The sequence below is a fragment of the Parus major genome, chromosome 4 (assembly GCF_001522545.3).
Source record: "Parus major isolate Abel chromosome 4, Parus_major1.1, whole genome shotgun sequence".
Lineage (NCBI taxonomy): Eukaryota > Metazoa > Chordata > Aves > Passeriformes > Paridae > Parus > Parus major.
Window position 1 is genome coordinate 26,326,813 of NC_031771.1, and position 21,305 is coordinate 26,348,117.

At 36.3% G+C, this 21,305-nt stretch overlaps 1 protein-coding gene across 5 annotated transcripts in view; it reads left to right on the forward strand.

Moving 5' to 3' along the window:
* Positions 1-21,305, forward strand: part of ARFIP1 (ADP ribosylation factor interacting protein 1) — a 41,178-nt gene that overhangs the window by 6,992 nt on the left and 12,881 nt on the right. For 3 of the 5 annotated variants that reach the window (XM_015625267.3, XM_015625264.2, XM_015625263.2), the window contains 5 exons: positions 1,201-1,302; positions 9,192-9,306; positions 11,822-11,917; positions 13,368-13,477; positions 18,488-18,709. In XM_015625267.3, coding sequence (XP_015480753.1) covers positions 1,210-1,302; positions 9,192-9,306; positions 11,822-11,917; positions 13,368-13,477; positions 18,488-18,709 — 636 coding nt within the window. In that variant the 5' untranslated portion in view covers positions 1,201-1,209. The remainder of the gene's footprint in view (positions 1-1,200; positions 1,303-9,191; positions 9,307-11,821; positions 11,918-13,367; positions 13,478-18,487; positions 18,710-21,305) is intronic. The other 2 variants (XM_015625265.2, XM_015625266.2) reach the window with 2 other exon arrangements.

The window sequence follows — 21,305 nt, forward strand, 5'->3', positions numbered from 1 at the left end:
GATATTCCAGTTAAGAGTGATGCAAGTGATGCTCAGTAAGTATCAATAAAATCTTGGTGTTATATTGATACTCTGTAAAGCTTCACGTGTGGTTGAAGAAGCTGATGGTACTTCAGCTTCTGATGATCTCAGCTGGGCCTCTTCCTGACCCTTGGAGTGAAAAGAGCTGGTTCAGTTTGATGATTTAAGAGCTCTAAGGGAAGAAGGGTACCTGTTCTCAAGTACCTGTTGATGGTACACATTGTCTTGCCAGTCTAGCACAAGTACACGGGCTGGTTTGAGGACTTCAGACAACTTTTATGTAAGTGAACAAACACTGCCTCGGTTGTGTGTTGATTTTTCTACTGTTTACACTTTAGATGACTGATGAAGCTTCCTTGCAGAGTTAGGAATAGCTTTTTGAAAGGGATGAAATTTTTACTTCCTCTTAATTTTGGGGTATTAAGCTACTATTCTCTCTTCAGGTGCTTGTAAATGATGTACAGTTCTTCGGGGAATGTCTCTTCTCTTAGGCTATACCTTAGGCCATACTTGAAAGCCTTGGTTTTACAGCTGCTGCTACAGTTCATGATGCAGCTGCATTTGAAACTGGCTTTGAATCCTGAATTCTCTTGGTACTTTTGAGTTCTTTGGGCACTTCTGCATTTCACTTCGGGTTTGCTGCTGTTGTCTTCATGAGAGTTGCATACCAACAGTTTAGTCAGAAGGTGGCACTATATTATGGTAAAATAAGAGGCTGAGCTATTAAAGTTTGGAATCATTGCTTTTCTTGTAACACATGATTAAACATACTGCTCTTCTCTAGTATTTCTTGTTTATGAATAGATAATACAATTTTTTAGCCAAGCTCATTATAATTTGAGATACAGAAACTTCTCTGAGGCTCAAGTGTGCATGTAAAACATTTGTCTAAGCCCATGTCTTATTTGTGTCTTACTCCCCCAATGCCAATGGGTTAAATTTTAGTGTTCTTTTTCTCTTAGATCTGGAAACTTTAAATTACTTCTGACTGAGCTGTGCTAGAGTATTACTGTCATTCAATTATGTGATTAAATAAACATATAAAAACTGAGTATATCAGAATATTTCCAGTTGGAGTTTGAAATAAAATAAACTGCTATGAAACTCATACATCAAATATTTTCATATGGATTACTTATTGGAAATGTAAGACAAACACTAACCTGTTTCTTTTTACAGGAAAGTGCAATGGCTCAAGAATCTCCCAAAAATTCAGCGGCAGAAATTCCTGTGACTAGCAATGGACAGCTGGAAGATTCTCATGAACACAGCTATAACAGGGTCAGAAATTTCTTTCTGCCATGGTACCATTATCAGAAATGCTGAAGTTAGAATTTAATGCATAGCAGACCTCACTTGACATAATTTTCTGGAGGCTTACTGAAAAAACTGCTTTGAAGCTCATAGATTATTGTCAGAGATGACATAACACAGTGTAGTTGCGTACTGCAATGATCTGTTTTTGTAAAAAAAAAATATTTTCGTATTTATTTTCGCTTTTTCGGCGTGGCAACAGCCGAGTTCTTCCCCCACCGCTCGGTGCAGCGGAGCCGTCAGTTCTGCTGGTGCCCCGGGTGTCCAGCAGAGGGCGCTGGGGAACAGCGGCTGCAGTTTGGGGTCGGGCTGCTTTTATTTGGATTTTCGCTTGGAAATAGTTAATTGTCCACGTTTATTTGATATCTGCTGAGGGTTAGATTTGAAGGAAAGCTCTTAAGTTTTAGCAGTTTCATACTGACTTGTAGTGCAGATTTATTCTTAAAAGAAATACTCAGCAGAACTTAAACATTTTATTCTTTTTTACTAAAATGCTGATTAGAGGGGGGAACCTTTTTAAGATTTGTTGGTCAACTAAGATCTACCAGTGGCATAATATAAAAATTAATAGAATGTTTAATGAAATAAAGTTAAAACTACGTTTCTGAACAGATGTATGTGTGGGGAGACAAGCTTGGGAAATGCATCTTGAAGTGATAAGGAATTTGGGTTCACCTCAGAGTAGGGAAACAGATTTAGTAATTTGAAGCTTGATGACCTGGCTGCTGCTGTGACTTCACTGCTATCTAAGTTACCTTTTCCTTACATAGTGATTGCTTCTGCAGTGCAATGCATGCAACACTTATGTACAGCAAATGGAACTTGCTCTCTTGGTGACTGCATTAGGGCCCTTGCTCAGGCAAAATGTAAAGCTGGAATTTTAAGGTGGTTTTTGTCTGTGGCCATGTGTGGAAGTTGGTGTAGATTTTTTCCTGTATGCTAATCGTTTTGCTGGCTTGGAGTCAACTATATTTTAAACCTACTTCAACAAAAATGGGTTAAATCTTTGGTCAAATTGCAGAAAAACCTGTACTCTGCAAGCATATTTGAACTTGCTGTAATTATTTTTGCAGTGCTTATTCTGAGATCAATGAAGGAGTGCACCTCAGTTATTTATTTGAACTGTCTTGTACAAGTTCACGCCTGCATATGTGACCTGAAGTCAGAATATGTGATAATCAAGGCTTCTTATAAACAAAACAAAGAAAATAAACTTCTTGGAATTAACATCTAGGTCTGTTTACTAATCTTGTAGTCTCAAATTCTAATATTTAGCTTCTATTCATCTTGCTTCATGTTTGTTATTTCTAATTCTTAATGCCATGCTTTCTCTTTTTTTCCTTGCCAGGTAATTTTTTGCTTTAACCTAAAGCAATATGCATTGCACCACAAAATTTCTGGGGTCTTTTTTCATACAACTTATGGAAATGACAAGCCAAGTACTGTTTTTTATGAGGTCACTTAAGAAAGGGGCAAGAAACTATGGTCACTGTAATTTGTACTGTTCCCACAGTGCTCAGTAAGAGCATGTGACCACAGCAAAGGTTAAAACACTCCAATATGCTGATTTTGATTGCATCTTCTTGGGAAGCAGGGGAACAGGGTTATTTTAATTTCCTGCTTCCTTATTTTTATGATCAGGGAAATATTCATCTAGGTGAAATACAATTCAGATGTAAAGAATAAAATACTTGTTCTGTATTTTTTGGGCTTCTGTAAGTACTTTGCCACCAAGACATCAGCAGCTTTGATTCTATGTTTTTGAGTAAAGAGGTATTTGTACAACCTTTTCTTCAGAATTCCTTAATTACAAAACTGCACTTTCCTCTTTAGTTGTGTTCTGTTTAGCACTTCCATCAGACCTTATCCATAAGGTGCTCAGGCATGAAAATGCACATTTATGTTTCACCAAATGCAGTGTTAGTATGCATTCAAGCATGAGAAGGATTTCATTTTGTGAGGCAGTGCAGAGCAAACGTATTTACCTGGAAATGACAAGTAGGGTTGCTCCTTCTTTAAAGAAAGATGCCATTAGTTTTACAGAACATCAGATAGCATAGATTGTCATAATGTAATTTCAGAAGGAGGCATGTTAGTTCCATTTTTGTGGGATGTGACATAGCACTAATTGATGCATCTGATTGGTATAATGCATATTTAAAAGGTAACTTAAGTGTTTTCCTAACTGTAAAATCTCAAATAGAAATATGCTGCTACCTTCTGATTCTCTAATAAGACATGCCCATGGAATTCAAACAAGTCTTGTCCTGCCCATATGATGGATGGAAACTCTTTTACTGAAAAAAAGCTGTAGCTTCAGTCATCATTGCATCAAATCTCTAACGTTCTTTCAGTATAAAAAAGTTTAACATAGTGCTTTTTAACTCCTGAGGCTCTGTTGGATCTCACTTGAGCTTTAAGGAGTTGATGTATGGAACTGTTCTCTAATGTTTGGGTATTTGTGACAGAAGACTTCAGCATTTCCTAATCAAAAGTTTTACTTACTACTTTGTATAAGAAAGCCCAACCTACAAAAAAGTCTGGCTGTTTTATATTATTCACTTGTTTTGCTTCACCTGTCCCTGACTTCCAGAGCCCAGTTTTCCTCCCATGCCATTGTAATGATGTGATTAGCATAGTGTTTTTTTAATGTGACTGGGGGGATTGGGAGCTGAGGACAATAGGAAGGAGTGAGGGAAGTATATTATTGCTGTTATTCCTATATGCAAGAACATGCCAGATAGTGTGAGAGCTGCATAGGAATAAACCAAAATTTTCAGAAAGAAGTTTGGTCTGCCTGTAAATTCAAGTAGCTGTAAGCAATTTGTCATGCATAAAGTATTGCACAAAATCTTTATGATATTATAGCAGTTATAGCAGATTATGATATCTTAGCAGTTTGAGCCTGAATTTGTTCCATTTCATTTTTGATACTGCCTCTTCTCATGGTTCTTACTGTACTTTTATGGGCACAAAACCATAGTTAAGCATGCATACAAAACCAGTAATAAACTTTAGGATGCAAAAAGATAATGAACTTTCTTGTGAGTCTTCAATTTTTCTTTCTTGAATTATGAAATAAGGTCTGGGACCTGATGAATCTGAGTGCATGTGTTCACTGTCTTGTTCTGTAATTTTATTGCCAGACTGCACAAATAGATAAGGTCAATTCTCTTTTATTTCTTGCCTTCTGAAAAAAAGCCAGCCTTGTCACTCACATTCTGCTTGAAACATCTGTGTTCATCTCTTAGGTTTTGCTATGTCAACTGACATAGTTAGATTTTTACTTTGGGTAATTATAGTTTAATTAATGAAGAACTGATTTAAAATATATCTTGAGAACTGTGTCAGTGCTAAAAAACTGGTTTGAGGAGATAAAAAAGTCAAATGTTCTTCATAAAGTCTGAAAAACCAAAAATCTGTGTGTTAATGATGAGAGTGGGAAGGAAACTAAAACTGGATTGTAGTATGACTTCAGGTAAATCAAAAGAGATATAGTAGAAGGGGTCTTCTGATTGAAGAGCAGTGTATTGGAGAATAGAAGAAATGTGTTAGTCTGTTATTTACCACTTCATCAAATATTAAAGCCTTCAGGTCTTCTCCCATTTATTTATGTTGAATTTACACTGATGGGAGGATCTATTGGCTTGATTCACGGAGAATAGGAACTGAGTGATGTAATGGGGCAAAGAGAAGAAGAAAATGCTGAATATGTTCAAGGAGCTCTACTTGAACATGATTTTGATAAGAAGTTAAAGTTCAGAGCCCATGTATCTTACTGGATAGATGTTATATCTATCTACATAACCTTTTGTTCCATAGGACTTGTAATCACACTGTAAGCTGTGAACTTTACAACCAGATATGTTGTAAATTTTTTTCTGAAGTCAACTTGAGTAGTTTTATTTAAAATGTCATCCACCATTAAAAACAAGCATATGATATCTGATATTAGTTGCTCCACTGTTGAACTAGGCATTGGTGTGAGGTTTTAAGAATACTTTAATTCAAGGTATTAAAGGCAGGTAAAACTGTACCTGTCAAACCTCCTTTTGGTACTAAACAGAAGTTTATGCTTAGTGATGCATTACTAATGCAGTAGTATAACTAAGAAATTAGTACAGTGTTGTTTCTTTAGTTGCTCCTTAGTTAAGGAAGTTTCTACAAATTAAGTTTTGGCTGGGTTGGTTTCTGCTGTTGGAGAAACAGTACAGTTCTGGTCTTTCCCCTCTTCATTTTAGATTATTACGGATAGCATGATTGGGAAGTACCATTTTGGAAATAGTCTTGTAATTCAGCCAACATTCCTTCATGGATGTGCATTCTGAACAACTTCTTTGCTGTGTCTACTGTCTCAACAGGATTGCTATGTCAAAAATTCATACTGGTTCATCAAATGAACTGTATAATAGAGTTGTGTAAATAAGGCTAACCTGACTAAAATACGTTTAGTTTAGCATAGTCATTTGAAGTCATTAAAGTGGGATTTTAACAAATGGTTAAAGTTGCTTAAATGTTCTATGACATATAAATATGAGCTGTCTTGACTAGACCTAATTAAGCTAATGCACTTATTCTGTTTAACTATATTTCATGCTTTTGCTTCTTGCTAAATGTTTGAGAATGAGGTAGGTAATGCAACCTTTTAACTTGGGAATCTTCTGAGTTGTGGGTTTTTATACCTCTAGCTCTGGGTCTCAATGAACTTACAAAGTTAAAACACTTCTGCTAGGTAGTAATTGTATAAATATGGTTTCAGCCTCATACAAATGAAAATTATTAATGAAGCATTTTTCTGTTTGTTTTTTGGTGATGGTGACCCCTCAATAGACTTGTGGGCTTGCCATGTATCAATAAATTTTGATCAATTCTAAAGACTTGAATTTATCTTTTACAAAGAAGGGGGGGCGGGAATCTTAAATTTAGCTAGAAGAGCTATACATTATCAAAATATAATAATCATATTGTAGAAGGGGAATCTGTCCTCACTTTCTATGTTGTAAGAGACAAACTTACATTTAGTGGGAAAAAAACCCAAAAGCTATTTATGTTGCCTTCTTACCACTCAAACATTAAGTACACTCATACCTTCCCTTAAGTGTGACATTTTGTGCAGTGTTTCTAAATTATCCCTCATTTTAAGTTATTGAAGGGATAAACTGTTTTGTCAGTATGATTACAGATATTTTGCTAGCTTTTTTGTTTATCTACTCTAGTGTAAAGTAAAAAAAAAGCAAGCACAATTAGTCGCAAGAATGACATTAAAACTTTTATCAGTGTGTCTCCTCTGCACAGTAACTTGCATGTTTGTAAACAATGAAAAGGTATTGTTTTGATAATCACTGACTTTTTGTCAATTCTGGAATCAACAAATGGTAAAGTTATCTTTTAAATTCATATGCAAGAATATCATTCTTCATAAAGATGTATTTCAACTAGGGTTTAAAAAGGGTTTTGAATTGAACTTTGCCTTTCTTTAAATTGAACTTTGCCTTTTTGACAGTGGGGAAAAAAGTAGATCTCTTTGAACAAATAAGTGTTTGTATACATATACATATGTATATATGTTTATGTAAAAAACTCTGAGATATATATATATAGATATATTTATATACATATGTATATATGCACAATTGTAGATCTTTAAAATGTTCATATTCCAAATACCAAGTTTTTGTTTAAGAGATGGATGAATCATAGTGTTTTGGTTTATTTAATTCTATAGTTTGTTCAGCTTGTGTTTAACTTCTGACTTAACAAAGCAGATGTTCTGCATTTTAACCTTAAAATACAAATTGTTGCTTAGATTCCTATTGTGAACGTGCTTAAGCAGGTTAGTGACTGCATTTGTTTGGCTACAGGCTTAGATATTTCTGAAAACTACACAACATGCCAGGGTGCCTTCAGGAAAAAAATAATCCATGCCATGTCCCTTTTGTGAAATCAGTGCATCTTCTCTGCAATCTGGTTATCCTTTTTCAAGTCTCTCTGCTTTTTCAGCTTCTAGTGAGTTGTTACATTTTGAGTTAAACTAGTCTGTTAGCTAAACTAAGTTGAAGCAAAGGCTTTCCAGCATGCCACCAATTGCAAGTACTTAAATGGAAGCAGCAATGTTAAATCAGTTGTGAAGACTGAAAACAGTATGTATCCAAAGTTCTGATATGCTTGATTTGGGAGATCAGGTTCTGCATGTGACTACTGTGTGCTTTTCCATGCTGTTTATTTTATTTTTTTTTTAATATTTCTTTTATATATATATATATATATTTTGCATAATGCTTCAGGTACACAAATATGGCATGATCTGTTACAAATAGCCTGTTCACATAAGTGAAAGTTTGGCTGTAGGAAATGGTTACTCTTTGCAGTAACATGCTGGGTTTTTTATGTCAGCGAGATTTTTGGAATTCACATGGAAAAATTAATTTGCTGGAATTCATATGTTTGTAGTTCTTACTTTTTTTCTTCTTCCCAGGGGTTTGTCCTAAAGTGAAGACATCTAAATAAATCTGGGGGGGATGGGATCCAAAACTACTTCCTGACAATCTGAGCCTCTAGGCAGTGTTAATATCGTTCTTATGCGCTGCCTTGCTTCTGGTTTGTGGATTGAGTGACTACACGTATAGGTCAAACATGGATTAGATTTTGAAGGTTGTGTTTTCTTTGTAATTAGAAGCATTGCATGGATCATAAACAGTTACTAAATGTGTCTAGACACTGGCATCTTAAAGCTATGTGTAGCTTTTCTCTAGTGATCTTCTGTAGCTCTTCCACTTTTCTACTTCTGTATGGAAGCAGAGAGGGGATGCAAAATAGTACCTGACTCCAGACACTGACAGTTCTTTGATTTTGTGATGCTTTTATTTTTTGCAACTGCATTTTGCTTGCTTTCATACTATTTTTTCACTTCTATGAATTAATGGTTTTAAATTGCTTTAAAACCCAGACTTTTTAAGAGTAGTGTGTCTACTTCCATAACACCAGAGGCTTAATCTTCAATTAGATCACTGGCAGTATAGTCCAGGAAACCTGTGGGGAGCTTTTTGTAGAGGTAGGTAAGACAGCAAAAAGGGGCAGTAGGATGGTATGTGAGCTGTGGTGTGTGGAGTCTTTCTTAGGCCTGTGCTGGGTTTCAGTGAAGACTTTGGTTACTTGAGAGCTGATTTAAATAGTTGATCTAGCCCTCAAAAGTTAAACAAGGTGATCTCAGACAATTTTAAGTGAAGGAGTTTCAAAAGCAAACAAAAGTATGTGGCAGCTTTGTGGTCCAAGCACTTACGATGCAGAATAGGTGCTCAGAAGGAAGCTGTTTAAGTGATGCCTTTCTGGATGTCCCTTCCATGTCAAATATTAAAAAAGATTTCGTGTGCTATTTGTAAGAAATAAGGATGCTATCAATTTTAAGGCTATTCCTTGCTGAGTGTTTTTTTTGTAATCTTCAACATTATGACATTTTTTTGGTTTGTAAGGTGTTTTCTGCTTGATAATCTTATATCCAGTTTTTAACTGGAAACCTTATTAAACTGACATGGTTGCTTGGACCAGCTTCAGACCACATAACATGATACTTCTGGCCACATTTTTATTAACTGATTCCCTAAGACATGGCATTCTACTTGGTCATCAATATAACAGAAAAATCTAGAATAAATACTCAGGCTATACTTACAGTGTTTCTCATTCATTTATGTTTTATTTGTGCATACCAGTAGAAAGCTGTGACACCAGCAAGGACTCTCCAGACTAAAGGCAAAATTGCTTGTCTGAGAGCTACTGAAACTGCATTATAATACTTTAGAGTCACTTAAATTGCTTTTTTTGCTTTAACTTTCCATTTTTATTCATATATTTTCCAGGACTTGAAATGTTCATTACCAGTTGGACTTGGACTTTCTGAAACCAAAATAACATCTCATGGCTTTGATGGTGCCAAAGAGGGAGTTGTTGAGGCAGGACAGTTTCCAAGTAAAGGTAAGTGGGGTTTTTTTGTATTTCTCAATTTAAAATCTTCAGGCATATTCTTACATGGTCAGAAGTACAATGTTCTGTAGTTGCTTTGAGCAGTTTGGATAAACGTACACATTTGAGATTTGCATTAGTGACAACCAGTTTATCTTCACTCGTAGCTGGGTTGTTAAAATAGAGAATATATGCTACACTTGTAATATCTGTCAAGGGACTGCAGGAAACTACTTAGTGTTAAGTTGGTCTGCACTTACAGGAATGGAAGGCCTTGAGCACCTTGAACGGGTGTCAGGCTGAAGAATTTTCCTATTACATTGTTTTGAAGTTTTCTTCAGATTTTGCAAGTTATTTTTCCGATTTGAAATGTAACTGGAGAATTATTTATTTGTTATACACACTTCACTTATTGAGAGTAGATAAAAAAGTGGGGTTCTTCTTGTGGTATTAATGTATGCCTTAGAGAATCTAAGTGGTATTAAACAATGAGAAATGCAAAGTGATAGACAAGCCAATAATGTCACTATTTCCTATCTAAAAGCAATAGAATACCATGATATTGTATGGGCAAGTGGTATTTAATTAATTACGTACCTTTGACAGTTTCTGAATTTGAAAGATTTTAAATTATCTCAGATGTGCAGCCGTGAAAATAAGTCTCTTTGTAGTCATAAATTTAATTTGCATGTTGCTTAATTTCCTGTTTGGTAAAATTCTTTGTTTATGAAAACAGTTGATTTACATATTGTACTTTACATATATTACAAAGTGAATGCTGTGTTTCTTTATGCCTTTGAAAATAGCAAAATATCTAGCTAAAAACTGGAGCAGATGGCAAACTGCTCACCATTCCTGCCTTTTTGTATTCTATTACCAGGATAACAGTTGCAACTGTTAAGTGTATTAGCCTGTAAGGAAAAGTGTCTGAAGATGTTTCAAGCTGCACTAATGTGTTTGAAATGCAAATGTTCTGTGGAAATTTCTGTACACAAATTATGAGCTTTGAACACTTTGAGTATCAAAGATTTTCTCCAAGGATATTTTCTTTGGATTTTTCCTGATGTTCTGACAAAATCAGGGAGAGAGAAGTGGTAAAAGCTAGAGCTTCCTATGAAACCATGGACAAAAATTGAGTGATTGCCCTTTTTCTAAAAATTCTGTCTTCTGTTTGAGTGGCCTTATAAGGGCTTCGTTTTTGAATGCAAAGTAGACAGTATTGGAGGGGAAGGGCTTTTAGGATTTGGGGGATGTTGAATGATGAAACATGCATAAGGCTGTGTTAATACTCTGTCAAATGATAAGGATTTTTTTAACTGCTTGTCTTGGCTCGCTTGCTGAAATGATTCAGGCAGGATCTTGCAGTCAAACTTTTATGCCTGGATGAATTCAGTTGCAGCTCTTATGCAATGTATATCTACAGAAAGACACAGCAAGTGAGCTGTCTTTGTCTCATCTTTTCTGTGCAGTTGGATCCAAATAATTTGATTTATTTCATGTTAGTAGTGCTCTGTGGAATGTTTTAAAGCTGATTGTCAATCCAATTACTTTGAGTGATGTTTTTTGTGTTACTGATAACTAAATTTTGTTGAAACTGCAAAGTTCAGGTTTGAGTTTCTTTCCCCTTAGCACACTGTTAGCCCTGAGGTATATTGGAATTTCTCAGCAAAAGCAGTTAAATTCCCCCCCCCAGTACAGTGGTCGTTCATCATTACAGAGGAAAAGCTAACTTAATTGTTTTTTAAATCCTGAAAATTCCATAAGGAAGCCACTTCAGATTTATCTGTTATGAAAGATATAAAGCAAAGGCAAAGCTCTGAAAAGCATAATGAGCATAATCCTAAAACAGCTCAGAGAACACACACAGTGCAGGTCATTTAAAGTTGGTTGCTTTTGTTTTGGTTTGGGTTTTTTTGTTTTGGTTTTGTTTTTTGTTTGTTTTTTTAAGAGAAAAAGCGAGTGCTGTAAAATGTTTCTTTTGGGAATGAGTTTGCACCCTTTCACAGCTAATGACTTGTACGATCTTCAGGATAACTTATTGCTGCATGTTTACACAGACTTAAGAGCTGATGTCAATAAAGTGTATCTGAAATTGGCAGAGATTTCAGGGCTTACTTCACCCCTCAGTGCTTTAAGTACCATTCAGTGAGAGTGCGGAGTGAGTTCTACCTAGACCTGAAAAAGAGTGTTTCAGCTGTGGATCCTTATATAATAATCTTCCATGGAATTTTCTGTTTATGGTCTGTACTTCACCTTTCAGTTACATTTTGATTGTTCTTACAGAAAAAAAAAATTGTCATCATGACCTAGAGAAAAAGATTAAATCAAGGAAATTTGGAGTAGTTCACATGGAGGGATACACTTCTTGAAAAGCATTTCCATCAGAAATTCCAACAACTTTTCTGTGAACACTTCTATAGTTGCTGAAGCAAATGTTTCTTTGTTTTGAAAACATTTCTCTGTAAGAGTGCACATTCACTTCTAAGGGAAGATGATGGATTTTCATGGTTAAATGTCCCTTTTTCAGGTTCCTCAGCATCACCCAAATCATCTGTTATATCTCCTAGCAGTGCAGCAGCTAGCAGACTGGCTGGACAAGGTTGTGATTTAATTATTCCCACAGGTATCAAAGCACTGACTGGATAACTCCCTTGTCTCTGCTGACACCGTACTAACCCTTCCATGTTTCTAATTATTTGATGTACTATTAATTGGAAATAAAATTTCTGCGGGATTTTGGTGGCTCTCACTTCTGACTTCAATAGTTTACAAATTAACCTCTGCTTTCCTCTCTAAGCTGCTTTCACTCCATAAAATGAAAATTATAGCTAATATTAATAATAACAAACAGTAGATTAAATAGGAGTGACCAAAATCTTTTATTTAGGTTAAAACTGAATTTCTCCCCCAAATGATCACATATTCCAATAGACTATGGGGGCAGCCATTAGGAATTCACAACACCTAAACTCAGCTTTGCCACTTTGACTCATTTTGTGCCTGTGGGCAAATTACTTAACATCTTAGTCTGCTTCCTCCTGCGTAAAAGGAGAAAACTTTACTCAGTTACCTCATAAGGGTGTTGAGAGGGTTAATCACTTAATGTTTGCATAGCATATTGAAGATGTAAAGAGCACAGTAGAACTTGATGCTAAAGGAATATCTTTGAGGTATCTGTATAGACTTTTTTCCAAACTCTTGCTTGCATAAATAACTTGGAAAGGCTGTGGTGGCCATAAGTAGCAGTAGGGATCAAAGTCAGGAGTAGTTAAAATTAATATGGACATGAATAAGTAAAATGTTGCTTAAAAAGTGATGATGCATAGCAGTTCTTAATATTTAGGAGGACACTAGGAATTTTGCAAAATTGAAACATGGACTCCACATGATATCCATACTAGCTTGAAAATGCTGAGTAATGACAGTTTGTGTGTGGTGATTTGCCCTAGGTATTTTAATTTGTCGCTTTAAATCTCTTCTTTGCTGGTTTTATACTCATGGTTTGTAGAATTAATTGTTCCTAATACAATGAGCTAATAAAATTGAAATAAATAAATTAAATATTGTCTGAACACATTTTCTGGAAAGAATGATTTTCATAGGAAAAGATTAAAAAACTCTGTACTTCATGACAACAGTATGCCAGTAATGGTTGTTCAGTGGTCTTCAGGTTGTAAACAGGCTTTTAGATTGACTAAATGCAAAAGTGTGTTCAACTGTTGGAGTTTTTAAACATAGATTAAGTAATAAACATATCTCAAAAGCTGTTTTAAGCTTTCAGTATGCTTAATTCAGACTATTACTTCATTAAATAGTGAAATGTATTTTCTTTATATATATATTTACTTTAAAACTGATACAACATTTTGTATCAGTTTTAAAGTAAGTCTTTCTTTCTGGAACTGCTTTTTAAAAATCTGCTTATTCATCTAAAGTTCTTACTATCACCTTGCTCTGCTTTTGGATGTGCAATTGCACAAATCTTCCATACCTGCTACTAATCCCTTAAAACAAACTAACAAACAAAAAGCCCAGACCCAAGACCTTGAAGATTTGCTTTGTGTCTGACACAGGGGGCAGAGCTCAGCAGAAGAGTGGACCTGTTGTGTTAGCAGATGAAGTAAAGAATCCAGCAATGGAGAAACTGGAATTGGTGAGGAAGTGGAGCCTAAACACTTACAAGGTATGCAGGCATATGTGTGTGTGTGCATGTACGTATTCTGTGAGTTTGCTATTAGACAGGAATAGAGCTGTATGAAAGTAAGCTGTTGTTGCAGTGAGCACAAGCAAAAATGCATAGGAAAGGCTTAGTTTTCTTCCAAGCATTCCTTGTTAAATCTCTGGTATAATGTGGGAAATCTTTAATCGGTATTACTGATTTAGCAAGGTAAAGAATGTTCCATTTCTAATGTTTCCTTCGTCATTCCAAATGTAGAGATTTCAACACTAAAGCTTGGAATTAAATCTTTTTGCTCTTTTTGAGTTGACTGCTGATACAATAAGGTTTTAGTTTATATAAACAAATCAGGGACATCTGTAAGTTCAAAACTAGTTACTTGCTATTCTGATGGCTTTGTTTTGTCTTGGCTGATTGTTTTTTTCTTAATGTTGCAATAGTTACTTCAATTTATGTGTTTTTTATATGCTTCTGCTTCCTGATCAGTTGAGATTTGATGAAATTAAAAGAATAACGTAAGAATAATGGAAAGGTGTTTAAAGCACACCAGTTTGCCAGAAGTGTTTCTTATTAAAAAGCTACAAGTTAAGGAACAATTGTCAGGGAATGCATAGCTGTCAAAAATTTTAAACAAAGACCAGTTTTGAAAAATAGCTTCTTGTTATGTCTACAGCTTAAATGACAGAGTTGTGGACAGGTGCATCAGTGAGGTTTGCATCAAACCATGAAGAAATTAACAATCCGTGGGAAGTCCGAATCCCTCCTGTGTTCTTCAAGTTCAGATAAGAACATCCTCCTCAGTGAGGATGAGAAGCAGGGATGATGACGTTCTACACCTAGTAGATGCTTGTGCTCTCTTTCTATTAGAATCAGAAGTTTCTTTTTTATTTTTTATGTCTAATTAAATAGCTTTTAGATTTGCTACTTTTCTTGTCATCTAAATATTGTAGCAACTGCAGAAGTTGCAGTCCAGTGGTATGCTGGGGTGCCTTAGAAGAGCATTGCCAGCAGATTGAAGGAGATGATCCTGCCCCTCTACTCAGCCTTGGTGAGGCACATCTGGAGTGCTGTGTTCAGTCCTGGGCTCCTCAGGACATGAGAGACAAAAAGCTCCTGGAGCAGGTCCAGTGGAGGGCAGCAAAGATGGTGAAGGGACTGGAGCAGCTTTTGTGTGAGGAAGGGTTGAGGGAGCTGGGCCTGTTCAGCATTGAGAAGGGAGGACTGAGAGGATACCTCATGAATGTCTATAAAGTATCTGAGGGGAGGGTGCCAAGAGGATGGATCCAGGTTCTTCCCAGTGGTGCCAAGCAACATGACAAGATGCACTGGGCAGAACCTGATGCACAGGAAGTTCTACCTGAAGAAGAGGAAGAACCTCTTTACTGTGCAGGTGACTGCGCACTGTAACAGGGTGCCCAGAGAGCTTGTGGAGTCTCCCTCACTGGAGATAACTCAAGAGCCCTCCGGACACAATCCTGTGCCATGTGCTCTAGGATGGACTTACTTAAGCAGAGATGTTGAACCAGAGGACCCACTGTGGTCTTTTCCAGCCTGAACCATTCTGTGATTCTGTCTGTCAGCTACTTTGGAGTATGCTGTGGTCCAATCAGAATACATGCTATTCATCTGAAGCTGTTCTTGAAAATTCTCTTGTCTCTTTAAAACATTGATTCTTGGGATCAAATATACCACAACTAAATAGGACAGGACTTGACTTTATTCTATATTTTTGGTACCTTGATTTAGAAAACAAACCCACAAAAACTCAAAATGTCTCAAACTCACTGACAAGAACCAACAGCCAGAGGACTAGTGAAATATGTTGGAAAAAGGGGTCTTGGATCTTTGTTTAGAACATTATTTCTTTGACTGTACTGTCTGCAAAGTCCAGATTTTTAGATTTTTTTATGACTTAAGCCTCCTCCTTGCTGAAATCCAGAATTATACCAGTAATGACACAGCAAAGAGAGACTAGCATTTTCAGAAAACATGCCTAAGGAGATGTGTCAGTTTTGATCTTTCTAGAGTTCCATATTGACTGGATGTACACTCTTTTTTTAAGGTATAAGATCATTCAGAGAAATTACAAGTTCTTTTTGAGTTGATGGAGTGTTGTGCCTCTGTACTTGGAGATGCCATACATTTGTGTTGTAGGCTTCGTATAAAAAGTATATTTAACATGGTTAAAGACAGTATTTAAATTTGTCGAGCTATTGGCTTGCTTTGATTCCCACCAGGAAGATCATGGGAAGAAGTGTCCTCCTCTCCTCATAGTAGCTAATTTGAAGATGCAGAAATAAAGGGCAGGAGTAAATGTCACACTTGAATCACTCTGAATTTCAAATTTCTGGTATCAATGTACCAGACATTAATATACAAGGGGAGATAGTGGTGAAATTTGCTGTTAGGAAGTTCTCTAGGAACCTGACATGAATAGTTCCTATACCATGGTGTCCATATCAGGGTTGAGAAATCTAAAATTTTGGGTATGTTCAGAAGCCATTCCCATCTGTACATGCCTTTGCAACTACCATTGCCCTTGACATTTTCCAGTTGCATGCTCCCTAGTAAACATGAGTTAGTGTGAAGCGAAATAGCCCTTCTTTCCATAGTCTAGTGACAAGATCTTTTTCTGTTCTTTCTTCTGTCTATGCCTTCCCCTTTGGATGAGAAAGAGATTTTCAGTCTAGGAAAAGCATTTAGGCTCAAGAAAGTCAAGACTCTTCTTGACTTTCAGCAATTCTAACAAGCTTATATTTTTGTTTTTCATACAACTTCTTAAACTTTGAGGGGAACTAAAAAGACAAACTTGTTTTACAAACCTCTCTAACACTAGGCTACTAGTAGAATATTTATTTCTGAGACATGTCCAGCAATGCCTCTGTTCATCTTTGGCATATGCAATGTAAGGTAACCTTTTCTTCCTCTGAGTTGTTTTTCTTAAGCTTTGTGTTGTATGATTTCTTTTTGAGTTGCATGGTCTTTTTCATAGCTTTCTTTAGATATTTTCCTTTATAGATACTCTTAGAACAAAGCACAATGGAATTAATGTGTGGAATTTTCTTTGCTAGTGAGAATATAGAGCAACTTGTGTGCTTGTACTAGTCCACTTAGAACTGGAGTAAATCAAAATAGATTTGGCCATTTTCTTTATCTTTTGCTACGTATAAGTTAACAAAGTATGCTGTGTAACCAATTACTGGTTTTTCCTCACTTGTCACTGCTGGGGTTTTTTAGGTGTTTTGCTGTGACTTATGAAGCAAATACCCCTTGGCTGAAAATAATTCCTTCATTTGTAATTTATCCTTGCTTTCAAAAAATTTGTTTTCTATGATTCAGATTTTTCTCTTGGATTTCCACGGGGGTTTTTGTGTGTGTGCATCAGCTCTTTTGGAAAATAGCCAAAATTTGACCATCAAGTCCATACTTCCTAATGAAAGGCTTATTTATGCTCTGAGCGCACTCAGAGCTAAGCTGCATTTTTGAATTTCTCTTGGAGTCTTTGGTAGTAAAGTTGTATTCTGTGTTATGATTTATTATGCTCTCCCGAGTTTCTGATGCTTGACAGACAAACGTCACCTAGATTAGCTGTGCTTTTTCTTGTGAATTACTTGAATCTAACAAAGTAGCCCAAATAGTCTGTATCTTCTATAAACCTAATGGGTCATGACCAACTTGATCTCCTTGATCATTCTTGAGTCTCTCCTGTGTTCATCTATGACATTAATAAAGGACATGGAAGTTCTAGCTGGTTGAATGTGCTTTGGACACAAGCAAAGATGGTATTAAACTAAAGTCCTTGAATTGGGAACCCTGGGAAATACAGTGCTGTAGTGTATGTTATAAGGTAAGCTTGGGCATTGTTTCACAAAAAAAAAAAAGAAAACGAAAAAGGCTTGGGCATTGTTTCACAAAAAAAAAATTAAAATGGCAGCTTTGTGCTTAAGTTAAGTCCTTTCAGAATAGTTGTGGCCTTGGCTACTAACTTAATTTCCTTATAACTTTTGTTTCTAGCAGTAATTTTTCGTATGTCTAAGTTGGTTATCTGCTCACGCTTTGGGACCACAGATTAACTTCAAGTAACTTACTACAGCAGTAAATAATACTGCTCTCCATAGAGAAACTGTATAGCTTTGCTGCACATCTACTTGGCAAATGGCTTCTCCTATGTCTCAGTCAAGGGAATCCCCACTGTGCATTTTGTGAGGCTCACTGCCAAGCTGGGCTCGAATCTCTGGCAGAGAAGGTGTCACAGATCAGTGGAATGTGGTAGCAGCCTGCTCTGTCACAGCCATAGGCTGGGTGAGAGTGTCTACAGCCACGTAAGAGCACATTGCCTGCTCAGTGTGTTAATGAGCTGCAAACCTACTAAGAATTTGACTTAGACAGGAAAGAAATAGTCTTTCTGAGTCAATCATCTCCATTTTAAAGATTGTGTAAATAATAAATGCATTATAATTCTTTTGCATATTTCTCAGTAGGAGTTCCCAGTTTCCTAGTCAGCTTTAAAAATCTTGCTGAAAACCATCACCTTCTTACTTCCCCCATCAAAAACCTCAAAAAGAACATTTTTGGAAAATGTATGCTCTGGAATTGGATGATTGGTAGACAAAGCCCAAAAGATTACTAACTAGACATTTTTATGCAGAATAGTAATGCTCCTATTAACTGACTTAAATGCAGTGTGCTAAAATGCTTCTTTTAACTTAATGAGATTCACCAAACCTATAAAGAGATAAGTGTTCTTTTACTTGAGAAACAATTAGTTATGCTCTTGATTTGCTAACTTGAATATTCATCTTAGTAGGAGTTGAGACTTGTCCAACTGTTCTTGCTGAGTCCTGATAAACTTCTGAAGACTGTGTTGTTTTTTCAGTTTGTTGTGCAAACTTATATTGGGAGGGGTGGTTGTGAAAGAATTGTGTGTAATTATATGTCCCTTGAAGCTGAAAATGGGTGTATGCTGTGTTGTCTTGAATATACTTGAATCTTTATAATTTAATTTTTTTTCTGCAGTGTACACGTCAGATCATCTCTGAAAAACTGGGTCGTGGCTCAAGAACAGTAGACCTGGAACTAGAAGCTCAGATAGATATATTGAGAGATAACAAAAAAAAATATGAAAATATCTTGAGACTGGCACAGACACTGTCCACGCAGCTCTTCCAGATGGTACATACCCAAAGGCAACTTGGAGATGCATTTGCTGACCTGAGTTTGAAATCATTGGAACTTCATGTAAGACTTTTATAATGTTTAAAAAATACTCTGGCAGAGATGAAGATAAGCCTAACTGACTCGTGCAGGGTATCTGCTAGTTAGCAGCCACCTTTATAAACATTGTAGTTAACAATACATAACATGCTCTTCGTGTTGACACCTTATGTGATGAATTTAAAACTGTAGGAAATTATTGAAATTACTGTAGGTCTTCATTGTTTCTTAAATGTTAGTCTCTAGTTGATGAAGAACTGACAATTTTGCTTTGTAGAGAAGAGGCATTTTAATATTAATTTTACACCTAATGAAATGTTGTCAAAGTGTTCCAGAGTGTTACGTCACTTCAATTACAAGATGTCTTTGGGGAATGTGCCTGGGAATAAGTAGATTAGGGCACATTACTTCATTTGTGCGCATCGAATGTGAGTAAATTATTTTTCTGTAGCATATTTAAGCATTGAGATTTGATCTCAAAGTCCTTTTTTAATCAGAATTTTCCTACTAATAAGACTGATCTGTATTCTTACGTTGTCTGGAGTTGCTGAGCAAGAGAGGCAATCTTGAGATATCTGGGTTGTTATGATTCAATGGTTTAGAAATTTATGTAACACTGGCACTTTCTGTTGCCAGTAGTAAAGCTGTTTGCTGTAAAGAGAGACAAGGTGGATGTTGCTTACAGAGTATAGTAGCGGGCTTGCTTCTACATTGCTTGTTCTGCATTTGCAAAGTTATAAAATTGGATCCTTCGGAAAACCAATATTAAATGGTTTAATAATGTCCTAAAACATAGCTGCTGAAACAGCTCAAATTATCTTTGTGATTTTAAAAACATCTGTCTTTTCATAATTGTCTTTTCCCATTGAGTTTTAAGGGAGTAGGTGGAGTTCATGCTTGCACAGATGAACCTTAAATGATAGCTAGCTGAAAAAATGTGAAACTCCTACACTAATGTGGAGGAATTTTTAATATTAGTCTGACAGATGAAAGTCTGTGAATGTAGAGCACTTCTAGCAGCTAAGAAATTAAATGATCTGCTAAAAGAAGCTTTTAATAATCAGTTTATTCTTGACACAAATACAGGCATGTGGTTTGTGGCACAACTTAGTAATTGTTATGAAGTATGTGCTGAAGCTGGATGTTTCTTCCAAAACTCGGATGGAATCTGGCATCACGCTCATTTAATGAATCTTGGGGTTTTTCCCATGATTAGCTTGTAACTTCTGATGGGAATACTGATCTTCCAGGTTCTTTCAGCGTCTTCTATTGGTCTTGGAATTTGTTTCCATCATTCATCTCTTGTGTAGATTCTTGAATGGGGTTGTTGATGAAAATCAAATAAAAGTTTCTGCTGCTGTAATAAAAGTTATCTAACCTTTGCTTCTTGGAGGCTTGCCTGGTGTTTGTCTCTTTCCTCTTTGTGTTTTCCCTCTGTGTAATCTGTAGCCTGGCCTACTTTTGGATTTTTAGATTTTTTACTCTAAAATTTGTGCAGGACTAAAAATAAAATTTCTGAACAGTTAGTCTTTAATGTTTAATATGATAACAGTGTATAAGCTTAAATAAAATTAAAAAGCCCCCCAAGTCTCAAGGTAATACTTCTTCTTTTATACATGATAACAAAATTTTAATGTGGTATATGGTCAGGTGTTACTTCATGTGAATGGGTTGCTGTTTCTCTTTTGGATACGAAGATAACTGCTGGTTCCAGGCTCATGTGCCTCTAATTATATAGGCAGATGAATCCCAATTTTAATTGACCTGAGCACAGAGTATGAACTGAGTGTAAACTCCCGCTGAAGAAAGGATTTCCTGTGTGTTTCTTAAGAGGTATCTGCAGAGGTCATGGACAAAACTGAAACATTTGTATGAAACTATGAGCCATTGGAAGGAGACAATTGTTGGTTAGCATATTCCATAGTACTGCAGGCCACTGCAGTCCCGTCCTTCTTACTCCCCCTTTGAACTGGTAGTGTTGCTCATTTGGGTCTGGGATGATCTGAGTGAGAGGACCAGCTGGAAAACTAATTGCAGTCTTGCACATGCAGGAGTTAAAATAGATGGGACTAAGCTGCTGCAAGGGGCAGTCCTACTGCTGTTGTCTCTGCCAGCATGCTGCTATTTCTTCTCTGTGTTAGCACTTGTGTTAGCTGTGTAGTTGGTAATGTTAGTGCAAAGCCAGCTGAAAAATACTTGATTTGTTGTTGGGATTTTTTTTTCCAGCAAAATCTGTAGCAATTTAGCCAACTGCTTTTGCTGCCCAAGCAGCTGTACAAAGCAAAGATGACAGATCTTTAGCAGTGTTTACAGGGCTTAGCTCATGACAATTTGCCCTAAATTCCTTTTTCTTTTTCCTTCTCCTTCAATTGCTCACTTCCACTGCACCTTCTTTTCTAGAGGATTCTTCTCTTACCATTGCCCATTACCCTAACTGTCATGAACTTGTTAACATGAAATATCATTTGGCTCTGGTGTTCATTTTCTGGGCACATGAAAGGAAACTGGGAGAATACAGCACTTCTGAGTCAGTTGTTGGCAGCGTGCAAGCCTAAAAAGACCAAAGTTCCAAATATGAACCTAGAGTGTTTTACAGTCATTACAACTAGGGATTGTACTT